Source organism: Leptosomus discolor, chromosome 3 (assembly GCF_034619465.1).
Source record: "Leptosomus discolor isolate bLepDis1 chromosome 3, bLepDis1.hap2, whole genome shotgun sequence".
Taxonomy (NCBI): domain Eukaryota; kingdom Metazoa; phylum Chordata; class Aves; order Leptosomiformes; family Leptosomidae; genus Leptosomus; species Leptosomus discolor.
In genome coordinates, this window is record NC_141393.1 from 4,977,892 (window position 1) to 4,996,949 (window position 19,058).

Here is a 19,058-nt window from a genome sequence, read left to right on the forward strand (position 1 = left end):
CAATTATCGCCTCGTGAATCCCACTGGGCTCTTTTTTTTCCCAGGCCTGCACATTTATTTTTTAGCAATTTTATGTATTTAATAATTTTTTTCAGCAACGCAAACCAGCGGGTTTGCTGTAGTTGTTAATTTCTGCATTTCTGTAAATACATTTTCTGAAAAAAAAAAAAGTGCAGGCTTGGCAAAAGGGTGCAGAACCTTGCAGTTACGAGCCTCGTGTGCAAGGCTCTGCGCAGCTTTGCTGCGTTCTCCAAAAAGCATCGTGTTAGAAAATGAGAAACTGGGAAACTGAGCAAAATCAGATCCTCGAGGTCCTTCCTCATCCCTCCGCCTGTGCAGCAGAAGGTGCTGTAAATCCAGCCACGTCGGGAAGCCCGGCTGAGCTGAGCTGTTTGGGAGCATTTTTTGGAAGAGTATTGGAGTTTGTTTATGCCGTGCGAAAGCCAAGCTACCACGAAGGTCTTGCTTTTGGGAGGAGAAATGGGAGAAGTTGAAGAGGATGCAGCCAGGAGGTTTGTTTTTCACACTGTTTTCGGGGCCGTATTTGTTTTCTTTGACAGTGACGTACAGCTCAGCTTTCTTTTCTATTTTGTTAGGGCAATAAAGAAGATAAATCTGTAATAATTCAGCGCTCTGTCTTTAATAAAATCTTGTCTTCTTCACACAGCCCCTGGGAAGATCTCCATTTTGCAGCCCTGTGAGATTGGCTGGGTTTTTCCATTTCACCTCTTCACCAGAAGTGACAGAAAAATAACATTACTGGGAAAATTAATAGCTAAATACAATTTCAGGCAGAAGGAGAGCTTTCAGCAGGAGGAGCAGGACTTGATCCTGAGTCTGACCGTGCTGGCCCAGGGGATGCTTTTCGGCGAATGCCAGGAGCAGCGTGGTGGCCGCTGCAATTACTTTTGTCTTCATTAACGGGCTCCAGGGTTGCAGACCTCAAATAGCAGCTAATGAGAATTTCCGTCCTCAGCATGGATCGATGTTGAGCTAATCTTTGTTGGTTTTGTGCTCGCGTCGGGTACTGAGGAGAAAGGAAATTAAGCTTTGAGCAAAGGAGGTGGTGGGGGAAAAACTGAGGCAGCGGTGGAGGGGGGGGGGGGGAAGGTCCTTGGAAGTCACTGTAGAAAGTTTGGGCTTTGGGGTTTTTTTGTGCCCCGCTGCCTTTTTAGCCCCATTATTGCACTGCACAAAGCCTTGGTGTCTGGGAATGTGCCCCCAGATGCCTGTCTGCCCACCAGTTTTTTGAAATAATGACTTATCTCACCCAAATTTGTCAAAAATGAAGGGAAAATGTGTGCTTGAGTGTTGCAGGGGGTGGGCTTTCAGGGAGGCACCTGCTTTCATTCTAGATTTCTTTTGGGTTTTTTTTTTTTTTTTTTGGTTTGGAAACTAAGTTTTTTGAAGGAATAAGGCAGCCCTGGCCCAGCTTTGGAGCAGAGCTGCGAGGAGCAGAGCTGCGATGCCGGGGATGGTGCTTGCTCCTGGAGAGGTGAGTTGGAGCATTGAAAAGCGCCGGCTTAGTAAAGCTCAGCCCAAAGAGCAAAGGCAGGGAGGCGTTGCTGCAGCCTCAGAAGGTGACACCAAAGAGAAGAGGCTGGAAGGTGGGTTCTACAGCTCCTTGCTCATGTGGGGACGAGAGACAGCAGAGCAGCCATTCCTCGGCCACAAGCACAGAGGTTGATGGTGGCCCCGGAAGGGAAGGTGTAGGAGGTGGGTGGTGGTCTGGAGCAATCCTCCCTCTGGGGCAGGTGGTGACCTAGGAGCTCCCTGGGGTAATCCAGAGCACCACAACGATCTAGAGCCACAGGGAGGTGACCTAGGGCCCCCCCGCCCCAAACTGCAGGCAGCCCAGAACCACCCTCCTGCTGCAGGCCCTGGAGATGATCTAGAACCCTGAGGGGATATAGACCCCCCGACCCAGACGGGAGGTGACCCAGACTCCCAGGTGACCTAGAACCAGGCCTCCAGGCAAAGTGTGGGTCTGAAGACCACCCGCCCCCGGATCCAGACGCCTCCGGGGGCAGGAGGTGATCTAGAACACCGCACAGTGACCCAGTCCCCCAGGTGATCTGGAACCCAAGACCACCGCCACCAGTCAGGTGATCTAGAAACCCCCTACGCCGCGGGCAGGCAGCGGGCTGGACCCCTCGGTGACCTCGAGAGGCGCCCCCCCCCGCCCCCTGCTTCCCCCCCTCCCCTTCCCGCTGCAACCGCCGGGGCGCGACCCCTTTAAGAGCGGCCCCGTCCCCTCTACTCTATGTTTACATAACACACCGAGGCCGTACCACTTGCGGGCGGTGGGGGGGGAGGGTGAGAAGAAGGGGGCGGAGCGCAGCGGCGGGGAGCCCCGCCCCCCCCCCCCGCGGGTACGCCCCCTCCTCAGGCATTGAAGGGGAGCGGGGGGGGGCGGAGCCACGCGTGGCCAGTCGCCGTTTTGCTCCTCCCGCCCCCTGCCGCGGCGAGTTGGTACGTCCCCCTCGGCGCTCCTCCCCCCGCCCCCGGGGTGTAGTGGCCGTTGTCGGGCGGCCGCCGGCTCAGTGCGGGGCGCAGCGCGGAGCCCGCTCGGGACTCGGCCCCCGCACCCCCACCCCCCCCACCCCCCCCCCCTCCCCCGGCGGCGGGTTGGACTGTGGCGGCGGGTGACTTCGCGGCGGCCCCATGTTTTCCCCCAGCCAGGAGGAGCACTGCGCGCCGAACAAGGAACCCGTCAAGTACGGGGAGCTGGTGGTGCTGGGGTGAGCGCTGTGGAGGGGCGCGGGGGGGGGGGGGGGGGCGCAGGACGGCGGGGGCCCGCCGTGGGGCGGGGGGAGCGGCGGGGGGTCTCCCCGTCCCCTCAGCGCCGGCGTCTCCCCGTTGAGGTAACGCTCGGAGGCGCGAAGCCCCCGGCGGGAGCGGGGGGGCGCGCTCGCCGCTTTCCGCTTTCCCGCCGCCCGAGCGCGCGGGGCGGCCGTTGGGGTCCCGCTGGCCCCGCTGAGGGGCTGCGGGAGCGCTGAGGGGCTGCGGGAGCGGGGGTGGGGGGCGGGCAGCGGGGCCGGCGGGATGGAGAGAAACTTTGGGGGGGGGGGGGGGGTGCGGAGTTGCCGGGAGAGGCGGCGGGGGGGAGCCCCGGCGTCGCCGTTTAGCCGGTGGCGTAGTCGCAGGTGCGGAGGAGACGCGGTCCACGGCGGCAGCCGGTTGCTGAGCTCTCCCTGGCGGCTCCTGGCTCCGAGAGACGGCGTCCTCCTTGCAGATTGCAGGGGAGATGACTTTGGAATGAGGAGGAGAGGCGGGGGGGGGGGGGGGGAGGAGGAAGGATGAAGCGCTTGCCTTCGGATTCGTGGTGGAAATGTTTATTTTCTCAGCTTGATACGGATCTGAAAGTAATCCGCTTGGTATTATGTGCTTGCCCTGCTGTTAAAGCTTGAAGCCTTTCTGTTGAACACCGTGGAAGCAGATGAGGGAGAAGCGTCTAAGCCGCGCTTGCTGAGAGCCCTTGTGAACCTCTAAGAGATGCTTAATTTTGGTAGTTTAATATGTAGAAACATATGGTTAATGGAATAATTTTTAGGAATAAATACAATGGGAAGGTTTCAAGCCAGCTGTGAAGCAGAACAGTTACAGCCTTGCTCGCGCTGTTTCAGCCTCCCCGAGAATCTGTTACGTATTTGCTGCAGGGTTGTAGGAAACCTTATTCTGGTTTGTTAGGGATTATTTTAATTTGTTTTGGTCAAGTCATTTCATAAAGGGCTGTATTTGCCTCTGCAGATTAACTGAATCTCTGGGAGCAGATAAAAAGAGCAGCCAGGACTGGGTACTCCTGTGTCCAATGGTGTGCCTTTTTTCCTTAAGGGATCCTCGCTGTTTCTTATCACGAGACTAAGGTCAAGATACAGTTACCGTGGGATAAAAACCAGCTATTACCGTGAACGTGGCATAGCAAGACTTGAGTTTGAGTAACTTGATTTGGGAGAAATACACGTATCAAACTAAATTTAATAAAGCAACGTTCTTGCTGTTTTGGTTGTGGAAATGGAGGGTAACCTCAGCTGTGCAACACTGTCTCTAACAATAAAGTCATAGTATGATGTTGAATCTTTAATTTAATTAGAGTGCATAAATTGATGTTGTGCTGCAGAAGCTTTTTGTGCACAGCTGGAAGCGTTTTCCTTTGCTTTACTTTTTTTAGCAGCAGTTGAAAGTACAGAAGTATGAAATGTTTTGGCTCTGATCTTAACCTAGCGGAGTCTGGTGTGCTTTTCCTTTAATATGGAAACGCATTGATCTCAGCTTATCGGTTCTGCCAGAGGTCTCGATCTTAACTGCTGTGCGTTGAAACATGCCAGTAAAATTGAAATAAACTTTATGTGACTGAGATTAGTTTTTATTTGAGTATCAGCTGTTCTCTAAAACTACTGGCTTGTGTCTTCTGGGTGTTACATGTACTAAAAAAGCAAACAAATCCTCTAGTCCTTGTAGTAGAATCACGAACAAGAAGTCTGTGCACGGGCAGCTGAATCTCTCTGGTCAGAACGTCTCTGGAGGCTGTGCTGAAACAATGGGGCATTGGCCGTCACGGCTTACTGACACAATGTGCTTGGTGGATGGGATGTAGGGATAGGTGGATGTGATGGAAGCAATCCAGGAAATGCTGTGACTTCAAGAACTGAGTTTTCTATTTTTGGACTGAAGATTGGGGTTTTAAGATCCATTTGACACTTTAGGAGTTGATTGCTGCATTTGCTATCAGAGATGTCTTAAATGTTGTATGTAGTGCCATAAATAATACAAACATCTCTCTCTTTTTTTCTTCGGTGACTCAACGTTTGTGACTAGGAACTCTTGGAACAGCTTAAGCGTCTGTTCAGTATTCTAAAAAAAAAAAAGTATTCTTAATACCTGTTTTGTATTAAAATCTTGTAGTCTGAAGTTCCATTTAAATAAGATAATGTAAATCTGCTCTCCTCCCGTAGTGAAACGGAGACCTGTGGACCAGCAGAAGCGTAGCATCGCAGCTCTTGCTGCAACTGCTTGATTAAAATTGATAGTGACCTCACAGCTAGATTTAAAAACAAACCAACCAGTTGTTCTGAGATAGTGCGGTTGGTTGGTTTTTTTTCTTAAAAAAAGCATTGATTGTGATGTTGATGAATAACTTCTGTCTTAAGCTATGAGACTTTTAAATTAGATGGTGAAAAGGATGGTGAACAAAGGAACTGGCAAACTGTTGGGAGTCCTGCTTTTAAGATGCCAAAACTTTCCCTTTCTCTTTTGCTCTTACCCTGTTTCAGCAGTGTTGAAGTAGGATTGTTCTACGCTTGACCTTTAAATCAAGGGGAAGGTGTTCTTTTTGGCAGGAGGTAGTTCTCCTACCAGAACATGTTCCTGTGTTGCCTCGTGATAGTTGTGGTTGCTTGTTTGCGCATTGACGTGATCAGAGGGTAAAGCCTAAGGCGTTTGAAGTCAGTCATTGCAGCAAATACATTTCTAATAACCTTCTCCCAATAGCCCGTTAGTGTATTTTCTGTCGGCGATGTGGCAGCGCCTGTTTGGTTAAGATTTTGTCGAGGTTTACATCATCAATGTTGTAGTGAATAAAAACAGTTTATGTAAATCAAGCCAGACAGGTCAAGATGGCTGGTAAAGAGGAGATCATCTGCTGACTGTGAGTCTGCTTGTGGAATCTGATTGTGTACATCTGCTCGTAGCGTCATCTGTTCACAAAAGGCTATAGATTTCTTGGTGAAGCAGAAACATTCATATTCTAATTTTTTTGGGGAAAAAAAATAAACCTTTATTTGAAGTCCTGTCAAAGTAATGGCCCATTATATATTTCTTGGAACATGAGGCTGGAAGGAGTTTTGAAGGAGATGCTGAATACAGTGACGAGCACCTGATATCAGTCCGTTGTTTGTCAGCATAATTTATTCTGGCATAACAGCACTTGGGCCAGCCTGGGTTTGTTCTGGGTGCTGGTCCCTGGCTGCGTGGGGTAGCTTTTGCTGAAGGCAAAGGTCTATGGCCTGGTGCTGTTAAACCTCTTTTCCTTTGGGACTGTGTGACTGTGTCTTTGTAGACTTTTCCAATATTTAATGATGTTGAATGGCAACTTTAACCTCTCAGAAGAGTCAGCTGATGAAAGTGATGTAATTGAAGGAGGAATACTGAAGAAGTTTCAGGCAATGGCAGAATTCTCTAGCAGTGAAAGGATTTTGTACCTGACATCAGATACTTTCAGCGTGATGTATTGTAACCGATTCTAAGGAGTTTTGGATGGGGTTTCTAAGAAGTGTGTGCATGTAAATGTATTATTTCTTACTAACCAAAGGCTTCTGTTAGCTACTGGTTAGCAAGGAGGTGCAGCCTGGTGCATCCTCAGCTGAGGAAGATTTTAAGATTTTGTCTTGCAGATTTAATGGGTTTTGCAGTATCTAATTTTTTTTTAATCTAACTAGATGAAACTTTAAAGGCTGTCGCTTGGTGTTGTTACAGCGGTCACTTTGAAATTGCCGTGAACATTTTATGCATGAATTTTCCATAGTCAACTGTTAAGTAAATGAGTTGGTTAACTTAGAGGCTGCAGTGCTCAAAGGAGCCACTATGAATTGTTACATGAGCTTTGTTTCATGTTGGACATCCTCCACTAAACAGGCTGTAGTTCTGCTTGAATTTAACCTTTTGAAACAATATTCTTACCTATGTTTACAGTGATAAATTCTACGGTAGCTTGTGGGAAGTTGTTTTCATTGATGGACCACTTTATACTTGGAGCAAATTTAGATTTGAAATGTGCCTTTTTGTGTTAATCTGAAGAGACCTCTGTTTTTAGACTCCTGTTTCTCAGAGGCTTTTTCTGACTGACCAAAATTGCTCCTTAACCACTGCCTCCTTAACAAGGTAAATGAGGTTCCTGAAGTGTTTCTTAAGTGTTTCCTACTTTTAAGCACATTTCCAGTTTTTGACTTAACCTGTTTGGCTTTCCACAGAACTCCCTTGTTAATCTCTTGCCGTGCAGTTCAGGAAGAAGCTGATGCAGTTTTCCATAGTGTTGACAAATGCAGATGCAATACGGCATCTCCGCTCGTCCTCAAGAGCCGTTTGCTTCAGCTAACAGACTGGAGGCAGAGGGGGGGTTGTCCTGGCTGCGGCATTAAACGAGGGACTTCAGTTGCACTTACACGGATTGGCTGTTTGATGTCAAGCTGAAGCTTTGTTTCACAATTCTGTGATTTTTCTGCACTGTAAGGTATAGATGGGTGAAATTGCTTAGGTGACTCGGGTTCTGCTTTTGAGCCTTATTCAAAAAACATACTTTAGGCTTCATGTAAAGGAGTGTCTTTATCAAATAATGGTAGCCACCCGTTAAACATGTTCAAGGTCATGATTCTCTCTGAGCGAGAATCACTTGCTTCAGCAGTCATAGCTGGAAGGCGGCTGTTCTGGAGAAATGGGTTTATTTTTTTTATTTGATATTGACAGTGGCTTCTTGGAGACGTTTATCTTGTGTTTAGCTTATGATGGATGTTATACGCTGCATATTGAGGATATGTGATCAGTGCCGGTTCAGAGCTTGCAAGTAGATTAATCTAACACCACAAGTATTGTGTCTGACTAGAACATTAACTGCAATGAGGAAAAAAAATTAGTAGAAAGGGTTATATTTGATGAAAGATTTGTAGATTTTTCAGTGAAAGCTTGTGTAAGGCTGGATAGAGCAAAGGTTTTGCTTCATTTAAGCTAAGAAAGAAAACATACCTGAGTTGGTTTTCTGTGACTATCCTATTCCTTGGAGTACTTTTGACTTTCTCAGAGTGCAGATTTGTATCCAGCTGTAGGCTTTATTCACAGCATTGTGATACCAGTGTAAAATCAGAAAGCAGAAACTTCAGACTCTGGAAGCTGAAATCTGTATTTGTTGAAGCGAATCAGAGCATCAAACATCTGCATTTTTAATGCTTGTTATAAGGAGGAAACTGAGTGCATTCTGGAAGTTAAACTGTAATCCCTTTGGCATGTACAGGCAGCAGGTCACACATGTAGAAGTGGAAGACTTAATTTTTTTCTTAAAATATGTAAACCAGACTGTTTACTCTGAGTAAACAAGTCTGAGAAATGTAAGACACTGTTGACTTTGACTGATGTGTTTGCCTTGTAGAGCCGAATAGCTGCTGCTTTCCTCTCTTGGCAGAATCAGGGATGCATCGTTTTCCATTTTCAGCTGAAACTTTTAAACGAATAGATACTGTGAAGGTCCACTTGGTTCTACTTGCAAATATGCATATAAGCCTAGAAATTACTTTCTAGGCTATTAAGATTTGGGTTTTGTGGTGAAAACAGCATCTTGCTTATGCTATTTCATGCTCCGTCTTAACAGCAGGCTGTTTTTCAACTGCGATTACAAGGTTGCTTGAGAACAGATTTTTCCTAAGAAGTCAGGAACTTTTTATTATCCAGTTCAAACCAAATTATGGCTGTTTTATACCTGTTTATTATGGAGCTAAAGCTGCTCTCTAACTTGCTTAGTCCTTATTCCTCAGTAGTGATAGCACGTATCAGCTTTGAGAAGGCGCAGCTGCCTTTTTCCTGTACTCCAAGCTAATGAGAAGCTGTGTGAGCATAGTATGGCCCTGTGCCTGAGCCAACATGCCTCACTGAAGGTAGGGATTATTAGTTCAGAGTGCCAGCAGAGAAGTTGTACAACTGTTTGCAAAATACTACAGGCATGCCTGTAGGCAACAGCTGTTTAGGTAGGCTGAACCAGCCGTTGTCTTGTGTCTTTTTTCTTGGTATTGTCCCTGTGTGCTTTGGTTCTGAATTTGTTTTGAGTGGCCGTGATGAGTATGGGTATGAAACCTTCCAAAGGAGACCCCTCTAGCGTGTGGTACAGCGGCAGCCTTACTTCATGTCTAGTAGAAGTGCTTCTCATGATATCTTCTAGACTTGTGCTTGGTTATTCTGCACAGTCCTACTTGTGGCTTATTTGTCCTGTGTTCAGCAAGGCAAGTGAAGTAGAGGAGGATTCAGTCTGAGCTCCCAGCTTGAAGCAGAAACTCTAGGTTTCCAGGGGTGCTTTGCGCTGTCAAATCCTGTTCCGCTTGCGCTGTTTATACCCTAAATCTCATCTGTGGTGAGGATGATTTTCCTTTTATCAACAAATATCCTTATGTTTATCACACTCTCCCAAGGTCACCACTGAAACACTTGAATGTGACTTGTCATAAGTTTAAACCTTGAGAGACAGGCATGGGGATGCTGGCATAGAGAGCATGCCCTCTTCCAGGCAGGCCTGTAAGGCAAAGCTTTTAATTTTGTTTTATAAATACATTGCTAAGTGGTGTGCTTGCATTTTTCACTTTTATCACCTGCATATGCTGATACTGTGTTGAACGGGTCCTGCTTTTCTTTTAGATGACTTGTTTCCTGCTTGACAAGATGCAGTTCAGAACTTTTTGCTATCCTTACCTTTGCCTCCTCTTGTTTTAGATGTCTACTGGTGTAGCTTTATGCAGGTTAGTACTGGGTCTTGAGATCATGGCATCATCACATACCTTGGGGGACGAATTAACTTCTCTGGCGAACTGTAAGTGACATAGAATAATAAATAAAAATAAAATAGTTTGGGTTGGAGGGGACCTTTAGAGGTCATCTAGTCCAACCCCCCTACAATAAGCAGGGACATCTGCTAGATGAGGTTGCTTAGAACCTCATCCAACCTGACCTTGAATGTTTCGAGGAATGGGGCATCTACCACCCCTCTGGGCAGCCAATTTTCACCATCCTCATTGTGAAACATTTCTTCCTTGTATCTAATCTGAATGTTTGTGATGAACTTCAAAGGGTCCCCCGTTTTGATATAAATGATCAGCTTTTGCTCTCGGTGCATTGTACAATGGACTGTTGTAACCCTATTGCTCGATGGCCTAGAGGAGATCTCGGTCCTCGTATTAAGCAAATAGTGCAGTCGGGAGCGGTAGGGACTTGCAGAGTAGCAGGTTACTGTGCTGTGGGTGTGTGTGGGGAATAGCTGGAGCAGTGCTGTCCCAGCTCTTCAGCTGTGGTGCACCACCGTGCATCCTCTCTGGATGACCAGGCGTGCCCTTTCGGTGACGACTCCCGTGTTTAACCTTGTAATGTGCCTTCCTGCGTAAGTGCTCTCTCGCTGTGTCTGCATGTACTGTTGATGGCTGTGTGATTTAAAACCAAACCAAGGCTGGGAGAGGGGAAAGGCAGCAGGCAGTAAGCTGTTTGTGGGGTTTTCTTAATGTCATGTGGTGCTGGGAGTTCAGCAGTTAAGAGTAACCTGTGTTTGGGTTTGACCGGCTCTGCAAAATAAACATCTTTCTACTGCCCTTCCCACAAACAGCGCTTGCTGGCTAGAGTTAACAGAGCTTAGGATAGAAGATGCCGGTCCTTGTAGGAAATCTTTGCACAGCGAAGCTTCAGCATCTGTAATATAAACATTCAGTCTTTGAAAACTTGTTAGCAAAGGGCTGTGTGGCAGGAGGGCACAGCGTTTTAATATGGTTGGGTTATGAATGATATGAGAACAAGGTGACACTGGAATTGCATTGTCTAGGTGTAGCTTTTACTTGTTCTGATTAGTATAACTTCTGTCCCTAAAAATAGCAGGTATCAGCTGTTTTGCACTGAGGTTTTGATCAGTTCTTCCAAGGGTAGAATATGAAATCCTGTGAGGTCAGTCACAAGTACGCGTGCAGCTTCATAGTAGCGGCAGTTACTAGCTTCTGGTGAAGAAAGAATAATTCACCTAAAAGCTTTCCTCTGTTACACGACAGAAATGTCATATAGACAAAAGGTATAAACAGCGGTTGTGAGAATGGATACAGACAACATCTACAATGCTGAACGAGTTTGTTGTATGAAAAGCAAAGTGGTTTTGAGATGAGCTGAATTGGATTAGGCATGATAGGAGGTGACAATTGCTGAAGGACCTATCAGGCATGCTTCTATCAATGGTGATTTGTTTCTGCTGTAGGGAGGGAAAGGAAGCAAGCCTGGTTTTGTGCTTCTGGAAGCAATTTACCTTAGGTGATGTTTTTTTCCCCATTTAACAGTATCATCCTTAAGATTGGACTTGGGCACACTGTGTATCCTGACCTCCCTGTAAATAAAACTAGCATGCTTCAGGGTGTCTGAGCTAGATGTGGGACTGTTCCTAATCTCATGTAGCAGGCAGCTTCCTATGCTAGAGAATGGTATGAAGACCAAACATATGCCCTTATGAAGTATTTGGCAATAAAGACCTAATGTTCATCTGTCATAATTATTGCTTATATTAACTATGATATAGCTACATTACTGTGTAGTGACTAATTGTATTAAACAGATGAAAGCAGCCAGTTGCACAGTGAGACAAATACTAACTTAAGATGTCAGTTTACTGCGCTGCCGCCCCAAAGGAATGGGGACAGGCAAGAAAAGTTATAGGTACCTGGCACATAGCGTGTTAAAAAGCTGAGAAACATGGTCCTCTCCTTGAGTACTGTAATGTTAACTGATCCCAGTTGTTGCAAATCCTCCTTTTTCCTCTTTACATTCAAGGAACTGAGGACAAAGAAGTGTTGGCGTAGTCTCTCTAATTGACAAACACTTGGAAGGCAATCTTCATATTCAACTGTAGTGATGCGTTTAGTCTTTCAAATTACTCATCACCCTCAAATGTGTGTGCTATCTTTATTTTAGAATCCAGTAAGCTCATAAACTGTCACGGAACAATCTTATTCTTCAAACTGGATGGCTTTAGTAATGCCTAAACAAACAGGTAGGCTTCAGACTTACGAGGTGTATCCTCTTGAGGCATGTGAATGTCATGGATGAAGACAAAGTGGTACTGACTGTGAAAACAATTAGTCACTGTATGAAAGTAAACTAAACAAATCGAAGCATATAAAATCTTAAATCTCCTCTTGCATATTACAAATAAACTGGAGACCAAATGTGCAAACTCTCTAGCATGTGCCTTGAGGAAGAGTGAAAGAACTGTTTAGTCTAGACACAGAAGTTAATGGGCTGAAACTTTTGATATAAGCACAGCTGTATTTCTTCATGTGCAACAGCATGCCTTTATTTTGATTTGTTGATGTCTGATTTAGTGATGGTGGAGTTGCAGCCTTTGAAACAGGAGTAGTGTGTGTTTGTCCTTCTTTCACAGGAAAGTCAGGGCTGCTGAAAGATACAAAGAGCTGTACGGCTCCTGCTTCCCTGCACATCTGTGACAGGGTTCTGCATCTCACAAATGACTGTGTTTTTCATGGAACATTGACTAATAAACCAAAATGTTGCTGTCCTTCCAGCTCTCCTTTCTCCTAGTCCATGCTTGACCTCTGAGAGCAAACAGCTGTGAAACTCAATGCTTGGATTCAAAAAATCATTTTGGCATCAGAGAGGAGTCTTTCAGACTAGATAGGATTCATGTCCTTGTAGTTGTCCTAACCTTTCCACGAACAGACATGTAAGACCTACTTTGAGTTACTTTCTGAATCTTAAAATTTGCTGGAATAGTTTCCCAGTGCATCAGGGAGTGAGTTTTGGATTTGTTTAGCATGCGGCCTTTTGTCATAGGCTGTGGGGAGAAGTCCTCTTCCAAAACCATGTGTGTGATGGGAGGTCTTCCTGCAGGTCTGTACCCCCTCTGGCAGAACAGCAGTGGAGACAGAGGATTTCTTTGTAAGAGTGTTCCCTAATCTGATTCTGCCAGAAGACTTAATTAAATGGGCTGTCAGTATGTCAGTGGTTTTTGCCAAAAAGAAAAACCTCCCAGCAAATTTGGCAAATGGAACAAATTGGTCTTGGGACAGATCTATGAGGAGGCAAGCTATGGCTGACGTGAGCAGCTGAGTAACTTCTGTCAGAGCTAAATCTGAAGGAGGAGGAAGCTTGACACTAGCCAAATGGATCAGTCTTGCATGGTTTTTTTTACTCCTCTTTTGTTTTTAGCTGGTCTTCACTGGACTGATGAAAAGTCTGAAACGTGGGAGATGTCTTTTAATGCCGCTGGCAAGTCATCTGCCCTTGAGACCGTGCCGGGATTCCTAGAGGTTACAGGAACGTGCCTCCATGGGCAGTGTCTGTGGAAGCTGCAATGCTTTAGTCTGTCTGCTGAGATTTTTTCTGTAGGTAAGGTGTCTTGCTGAAGGTGTCAGGGTAGAGACTGCAAGCTACTCATTTGTTTTTAGAGATGTGCATTGCAAACTTTTTTTCCACAATTCCAAAAGCCTTTCTTAAATGTTTTTGGTAGTGACCGCCTGTACCCATTTAAAGACTTTGACAGAGCTTTTCCAAAAGCTCTAAATGTGTTCCTCCTCTTGCCTTTGAGAGATAAACCATTTTTTTGCAGTGTTTTCACAATGTGGTTGCTGTCAAAGCAAAAGAACCTTAACTTTTGACTTTTGTTTTGTGCCTTACTTTCAATGTTTGAGCACAAAATACTGCTGTTAACACTGCTGGCTCAGCCCTGCCTTATCTCTTTGATTGCACAATAGTACTTCCAGCTGCAATACTTGAGTGCTATATTTCTAGTTTTACGGCAAGTTTTGAGTTTCCAGCATGCAGAGGCTGCTTCAATATAGCAAATACCTTTCCATGTAAGGATGCAGGAAGGCTACAAAATATAAAGTACAGTTCCCTCTGTAAGCAAAGCTAGAGTTTAAGTGATTAGCAGGGTCTGAGTCAAGCTCAGCATGCCCTCCTGGTTTAGTACGTGCAGTGTGACTAATTTAAAGTCAATTCAGGAATTGGCCTCTGATCATATATTGCTTGTTTGCACCTTAAACTCCTTGGAGGAGACTGATTTATATTAAGGCTTTACCTACTGGAAATCTCTCAGCATAGCGAGAACAACTGTAGAATAACGCTTTGTTAAAGGGTGAGTAGATCTTTCTGTGGCAAAAGTGATTTACTCTTTCTCTGGGCGTTTCGTAGCCGGTGCAGGCAGGCAGGAAGGAACTACATTTGGGGTTGGCTAGATTCCAGTGGCAGACTCTATTGAGACCCAAGCCAGAAAGACTATGGGCTGATGTGTAAGTTTTGGGCAGAGATGGCAGCTGAGAGAAAACAGCTGGCTTGGTTTTGTGAACTGATGAAATTTGTTATGAGTATGTCGGGTGGTAAAAGTGTGATGCTTTGTGCTATGCAGAGTTAGAGAAATGCATTAAAGGTCAGTTTGTCATGTGTAAGTTAAGACAGCAAAATGCTTAGTTGAGTTAAAACTAAAAAGTACTGATAGATAAGCATGTATGATGCTTTTGAATATCCAGAAAAGTTATGTTCATTTGTAAAAGCAACAAGTCATTCATAACACCAGATGTGCAAAGTGATGTTCTCCCCCACCTGCCACCATTCTTACTTGTGCATGAACTATGAAGCTTATGTCAGTGATTGCCAGCAGTCTTTTGTTTACTTAAATGAAGGTAACTTCCTGCCTATATTGAGTCTAAAGAGTGGTCTGGTTAGGCATAATCTAAACTTTTCATTTTCTTTCTTCCACTCCTAGGTTTCACATACGCTGTTGCCTGTTTTTGGAGAAAGGAGTTTTATTTGATGTACAGACCGATGCAGAGTGTGACAGCTGTTGTCAAAATTAAAATAAGTGATACAGCAAGCAGTACTTGACAGGACCTTTTAGCTTCCTATTATTTGTTGTTTGTTTTATCTTTCTTTGCTTTGAAAGAACAAAGGTCCAGATAATGACTGTTCAGATGTGCAGTTTGCCTTGGCATAAATAAAGACTAGTTGGTACCTAGAGAAGTTCTGAACAGATGCCTGTTTCAAAGTGATCACGGTAACTGCTTGTGGCCTCTAGAACTGCCTGTATTTAGGTGGCGTGGGATAAACTGTTTAAGGATCTGATGCCTCTTTGAGGCTGTAAAGCGCAGACATCGGGTAGAGGCAGAACAAGATGGTCTGTTTTGGGGTGATGACCCAAACAGATGAAGTCAGATGTCTGAGGTAGTTACTGCTCCGGGCCATCTAGGCAGTCTGCTTGCAGGAGGACACTGCATCCTCAACTCTGCTGGCACTACTAGCTCGCTATTCCAGTCATTTTCCATCTGCCTCTGATGAATACGCTGTGATTTACTGAAAGATGTAGTGACAGGTGAGGCTGTAGTCTGTAACTGGAAATGAAGTATGTCATTGAGCTGATTTTATTCCAAAGCCTCCCAGTGCTGTTTGAGCTCTATTGAGGAGAGTCTGGAAGATGAATGAACCCCCCACACCCCCGCCTTGTTAGACATCAGGGAATCCATGTGACTGATTCTTACCTCTGAGAAAAAGCTTCAACTGGAGCTGTCACCTTAGTAGACAAAGAAGGAATCCAACTGCAAGACATGTACCCAGAGGAAGTCAGGCTTTGCTGGTTCTTTGGCTTGTGAAACCCCTTGTTTTTTGATTGTTGTCACTATCACTACTATTGCTTCATCTCTACTGCCTGCAGTAATGGTGGGATGTCAGCTTTGGGTGAATGGGAGTGGGCACAAATGTTCTGGCATTGCAAGTAACTATGGTGAAGAGGTTTGGATATCGAAGAGCGGTGTAATCCCCAGTGGCAGCCTGGGTCTCGCCATAAAGTCTGTCACAGATAGTTGTGAAGACGACTTCGGTAGAGTAAATGCTCATCGTGTTGTATGTGCAAGTCAGCACAGTGCCTTGGGATGAAAAAATTTCTGGTTGTTGGAGTACTAGAAAAGCCTTAAGTAAGTGTGCCTCATAAAGCTCTAGGTGTAGAACATAGGTCCTGTGGTGATCTTTTGCTTTGGATCAGTTCATCTCTGCTTTTTCAGTGGAAAAATGTCCCTGAAGAATTAACTCTTGAGTGTCTGCTTTTCTTGGAAAACCAGCTTTTTGCAGGCATTTGGAGCACAACCTGACACTTTGTTTTGGAATTGCAGATGATGTCCCATGTAGTTTAGCAGCCTCATAGTTCTGCGCCTCATGTGTGAGCTCAGTTCAGAACTAAGACTAGTATTCTGTGTTACTCAAACATTAAATTTTCTGGATGTGAAAAGTCTCCCTTTCCAAGTGGTTGTAAAATAGCCTAGTTGAGGATTTTTGTCCTTGGCCAAAACTCTGAAAGAAGGAGTTTTTTTGGGATTTGTCCAGATGTGAATGCTTCTCTAGTGGACTGCAGGCTTGTTCTGTTATAATGGGCAGTTCCAGAAGATTTAATTCTGAGTTTTACAGACAAAGATACTAAACCAGACTGCTGGGGTCTGTTTCTGTATGTGATTCTTCTGCTACGCCTCAAGGCAGCAGAGTGATGGCATCTCTCGCCTGAGAGTTTTCTACATAATAGAAGTAAATGCCATAGCGCTTTCATCTGCTTTTGATCGGGCTCTAGGATGAGAGTAAAACAGTTGTGGGAGACCCTTACAGATATTCTTAGGGGTATAATGCCAAAGTATTGACAGAGTAGCAAGGGAATGTGCTCTTTATTTTTCTAAAATGCATATGCAGTATCTTTAGCTGAGTGAGGGAAAAGAGGTGAGGATTTGGGTATCTGCAAAACCCAAACAAAAAGGAGGTAGACTCGGATTATGACTGTACTTTTGTATCCTCATGCACTGGCAGGGGTGTGGGATGCAAAACTCCTTAGCATTGTGTTGCTCTCCTATTTGGTTGAAAACAGTGTATTGTGGCCAGGGTGCTCTTATGGAGAGTGATGTTGGGTATAAAAACTTGAGGGCAAAAGGGACTCTCTTGAGCCAGCCAACTGTAATCGATTCCTTGAGTTCTGTGTCTCTGAACTAGCTCTTTTCAGATGTGCTTTGCTGGGGAATCAGATTCCGATTTCAATCTTGTGCTCATGAGCTTTATTTCTACAGCTGAATTTCCATTTGGCTTGCAAATGCTACTTCTAAGTCCTGTAATACTCTCTGGAATTATAGCCTGTACTTTGGGAAATGCTGCTTTAAACAGATGCTCTGTTTGCTTGGTCTGGTTTGCCCCATAGGGCATCCTTGCCTTTAAAATCAAAGAAATCTAGATAAATAGAGAGAAACATATGGGGTGGCTTGTTTTTTGCGAGCTGGTGAACAAAAATAGTAATAGTATGCTGACGGTCTTTGTGGCTTTTGGCTTAGGAAAAGAGCTGGGTTTCCAAAGGGAAAAAATTTCAGGGAGAACTTAGGCGGTTTTAAACTTGTTTGCTGTTCTGCAAACCATTGTGCCACTTGTGTGCATTACTTAGTATCTGTTGGAATGTATAAGTGCTAATTTTATGAAACTTCAGTTTGTAGAGTATGTAACCAGAGGTACTCAGCCTGGATTAGCAGTGCAAATAAGCGAAGTGAAAATTTTGTTCCTCCAAGAAACGTAGTTGCTATAAAGCCTTCAGCGTGGCTTCAGGGTTTCAGTGGCTGCGTCTGTATAGAAGCCCAGTCTCGCAGAGTTATCTTGCATAAAGCCATGTCTTGCTGCGTCGCTGAGAACGATGTGCCTTGCCATCTGGAGACAACAGTAGTGCAAAATCTCTTGTTCAAGTAGTTGTTGCAAGAAGCTGCGCAGTGAGATTCTTCTAGAGAGCAGCATCTCTAGGCATTTAGAAACGCAAAGTTTTAGGAGTGCATCACTTTGGTGACTGATTCAACCTTAGGAAGTACACGCAGATACCTCCTAACCCTTAAGTATTTGTGATGGTGTTCTGAGGCCTGTAAAGGGTCAATGTTTATTTGATGTAACATTTTGGGAAGATCTCTTAAGGGAAGAAAAATCTCAAAATTCTTTGGGTAGAAGTGTGTAACGAAAACGCGTTGCTGTCGTAAAGCTACAGAGATCAGAATTCGTTTTGCTGATCAGCAGTAAACCTTTAAACAGCCTTGCAAAATGTTTTCCTGGCTGGAGGTGACTGATTAACTTTGTTATAGATTATGATAAAAGCAAACACCCAAGGTTGCTGTGAATTAGTAAGTTGTCAGTATGTTTTAAGTCTGAAGAAGATGTATTGAAATCTAATTCTCTGCATTGCTGTGCTGTTAATTTCTGGTTTATTAAGACTTTTTTTAATGAAACCCCACAGCTTCACCTGTGCTGTGATGCTTGTGTACTTATGGTGCACACACTGATTTGATAGGTTTCAGGTGGTTCTTTAAAACTGGGTATGAAGAATAGTTTATCCTCTGTATGGTTTTTAGGGCACGTAACACGCTTGTTACCAAAGGCTAGGTACTCCTTAGCTTCCTTGCTAGCTGTTCTAGGTGTAAAGCTGTGTTGCTTCATGGTGCTGTCCAGACTTCTAGAGCTGTGCAGTTCTTCCAGGCTTCTGTGTGTTCTTGGTCACTAGTTTTATTTCTGCAGCTACCTCCTAGAATGCCCATTCTTTTCTTTTTTCTATATTGTTTGGAGAGTTAAGAATTAAAAGCAGGAACCTCTGACAATAACTCACGCTGAATACTCCATGCTAGGTGTAACCTCAGGATGATTCTCAGCTAGGCTGGTGCACCTGGTCAAACTAGGTGGTAGTGCAGCAGCCCTCCAAACCTCCATAGGGAAGCTTTCAACCTCGAGATCTTGCTGGGTGCCGGAAGACAGAGAGGTAATTCTTTAGTTTTTCTCTCTACTTACCTGCTCTAAATCTGTTTGGAGCAGGTTGCTGTAGATTATCTTGCCTTTGACTGCTTGTGCACTGTAGATGTCGGTGATAATGCAGCACCAGTGATATTAAGGAAGCTGCCGTGTTAAGAGAGGCAGTAATGCTTGTAAGTGCTACAAAGAAGGAAACTCAATTCTTTATTTTCTGTTTTTGAGGCAAACATTTGGGATTCTGTTAAGCAGTTGGGATTGAATGGGGAGCTGTGCATTCGTAAGGCCGTCTTTTTTTTCTCTGGGAAACTAAAAGGAATGTTAAAATTGATAGGATTTGATGCAGACGTTGCAGGTCAGGATACAGTAGTTGAGTGCTTTCCATTCAGTACACTGCCTGTGGGATCACCTACATTCACAAAATGGATGGAAATTTTATCTCTTCCTCTGTGCTAAATGATACTGGAACAAACCGAAGTAGATTCTTGTCATACCTGAGTGTTTGAAAAAGCTGTAGGTAACAGACATCCTGGAACTTC

The 19,058-nt window shown here is 44.8% G+C and overlaps 1 protein-coding gene across 1 annotated transcript in view; it reads left to right on the forward strand.

Annotated features, from left to right (window-relative positions):
- The first annotated feature begins 2,664 nt into the window (after nucleotides 1-2,664).
- PELI2 (pellino E3 ubiquitin protein ligase family member 2) overlaps nucleotides 2,665-19,058 on the forward strand; it is a 74,516-nt gene continuing 58,122 nt past the window's right edge. The window contains exon 1 of the mRNA XM_086462861.1: nucleotides 2,665-2,741. Coding sequence (XP_086318987.1) covers nucleotides 2,665-2,741 — 77 coding nt within the window. The remainder of the gene's footprint in view (nucleotides 2,742-19,058) is intronic.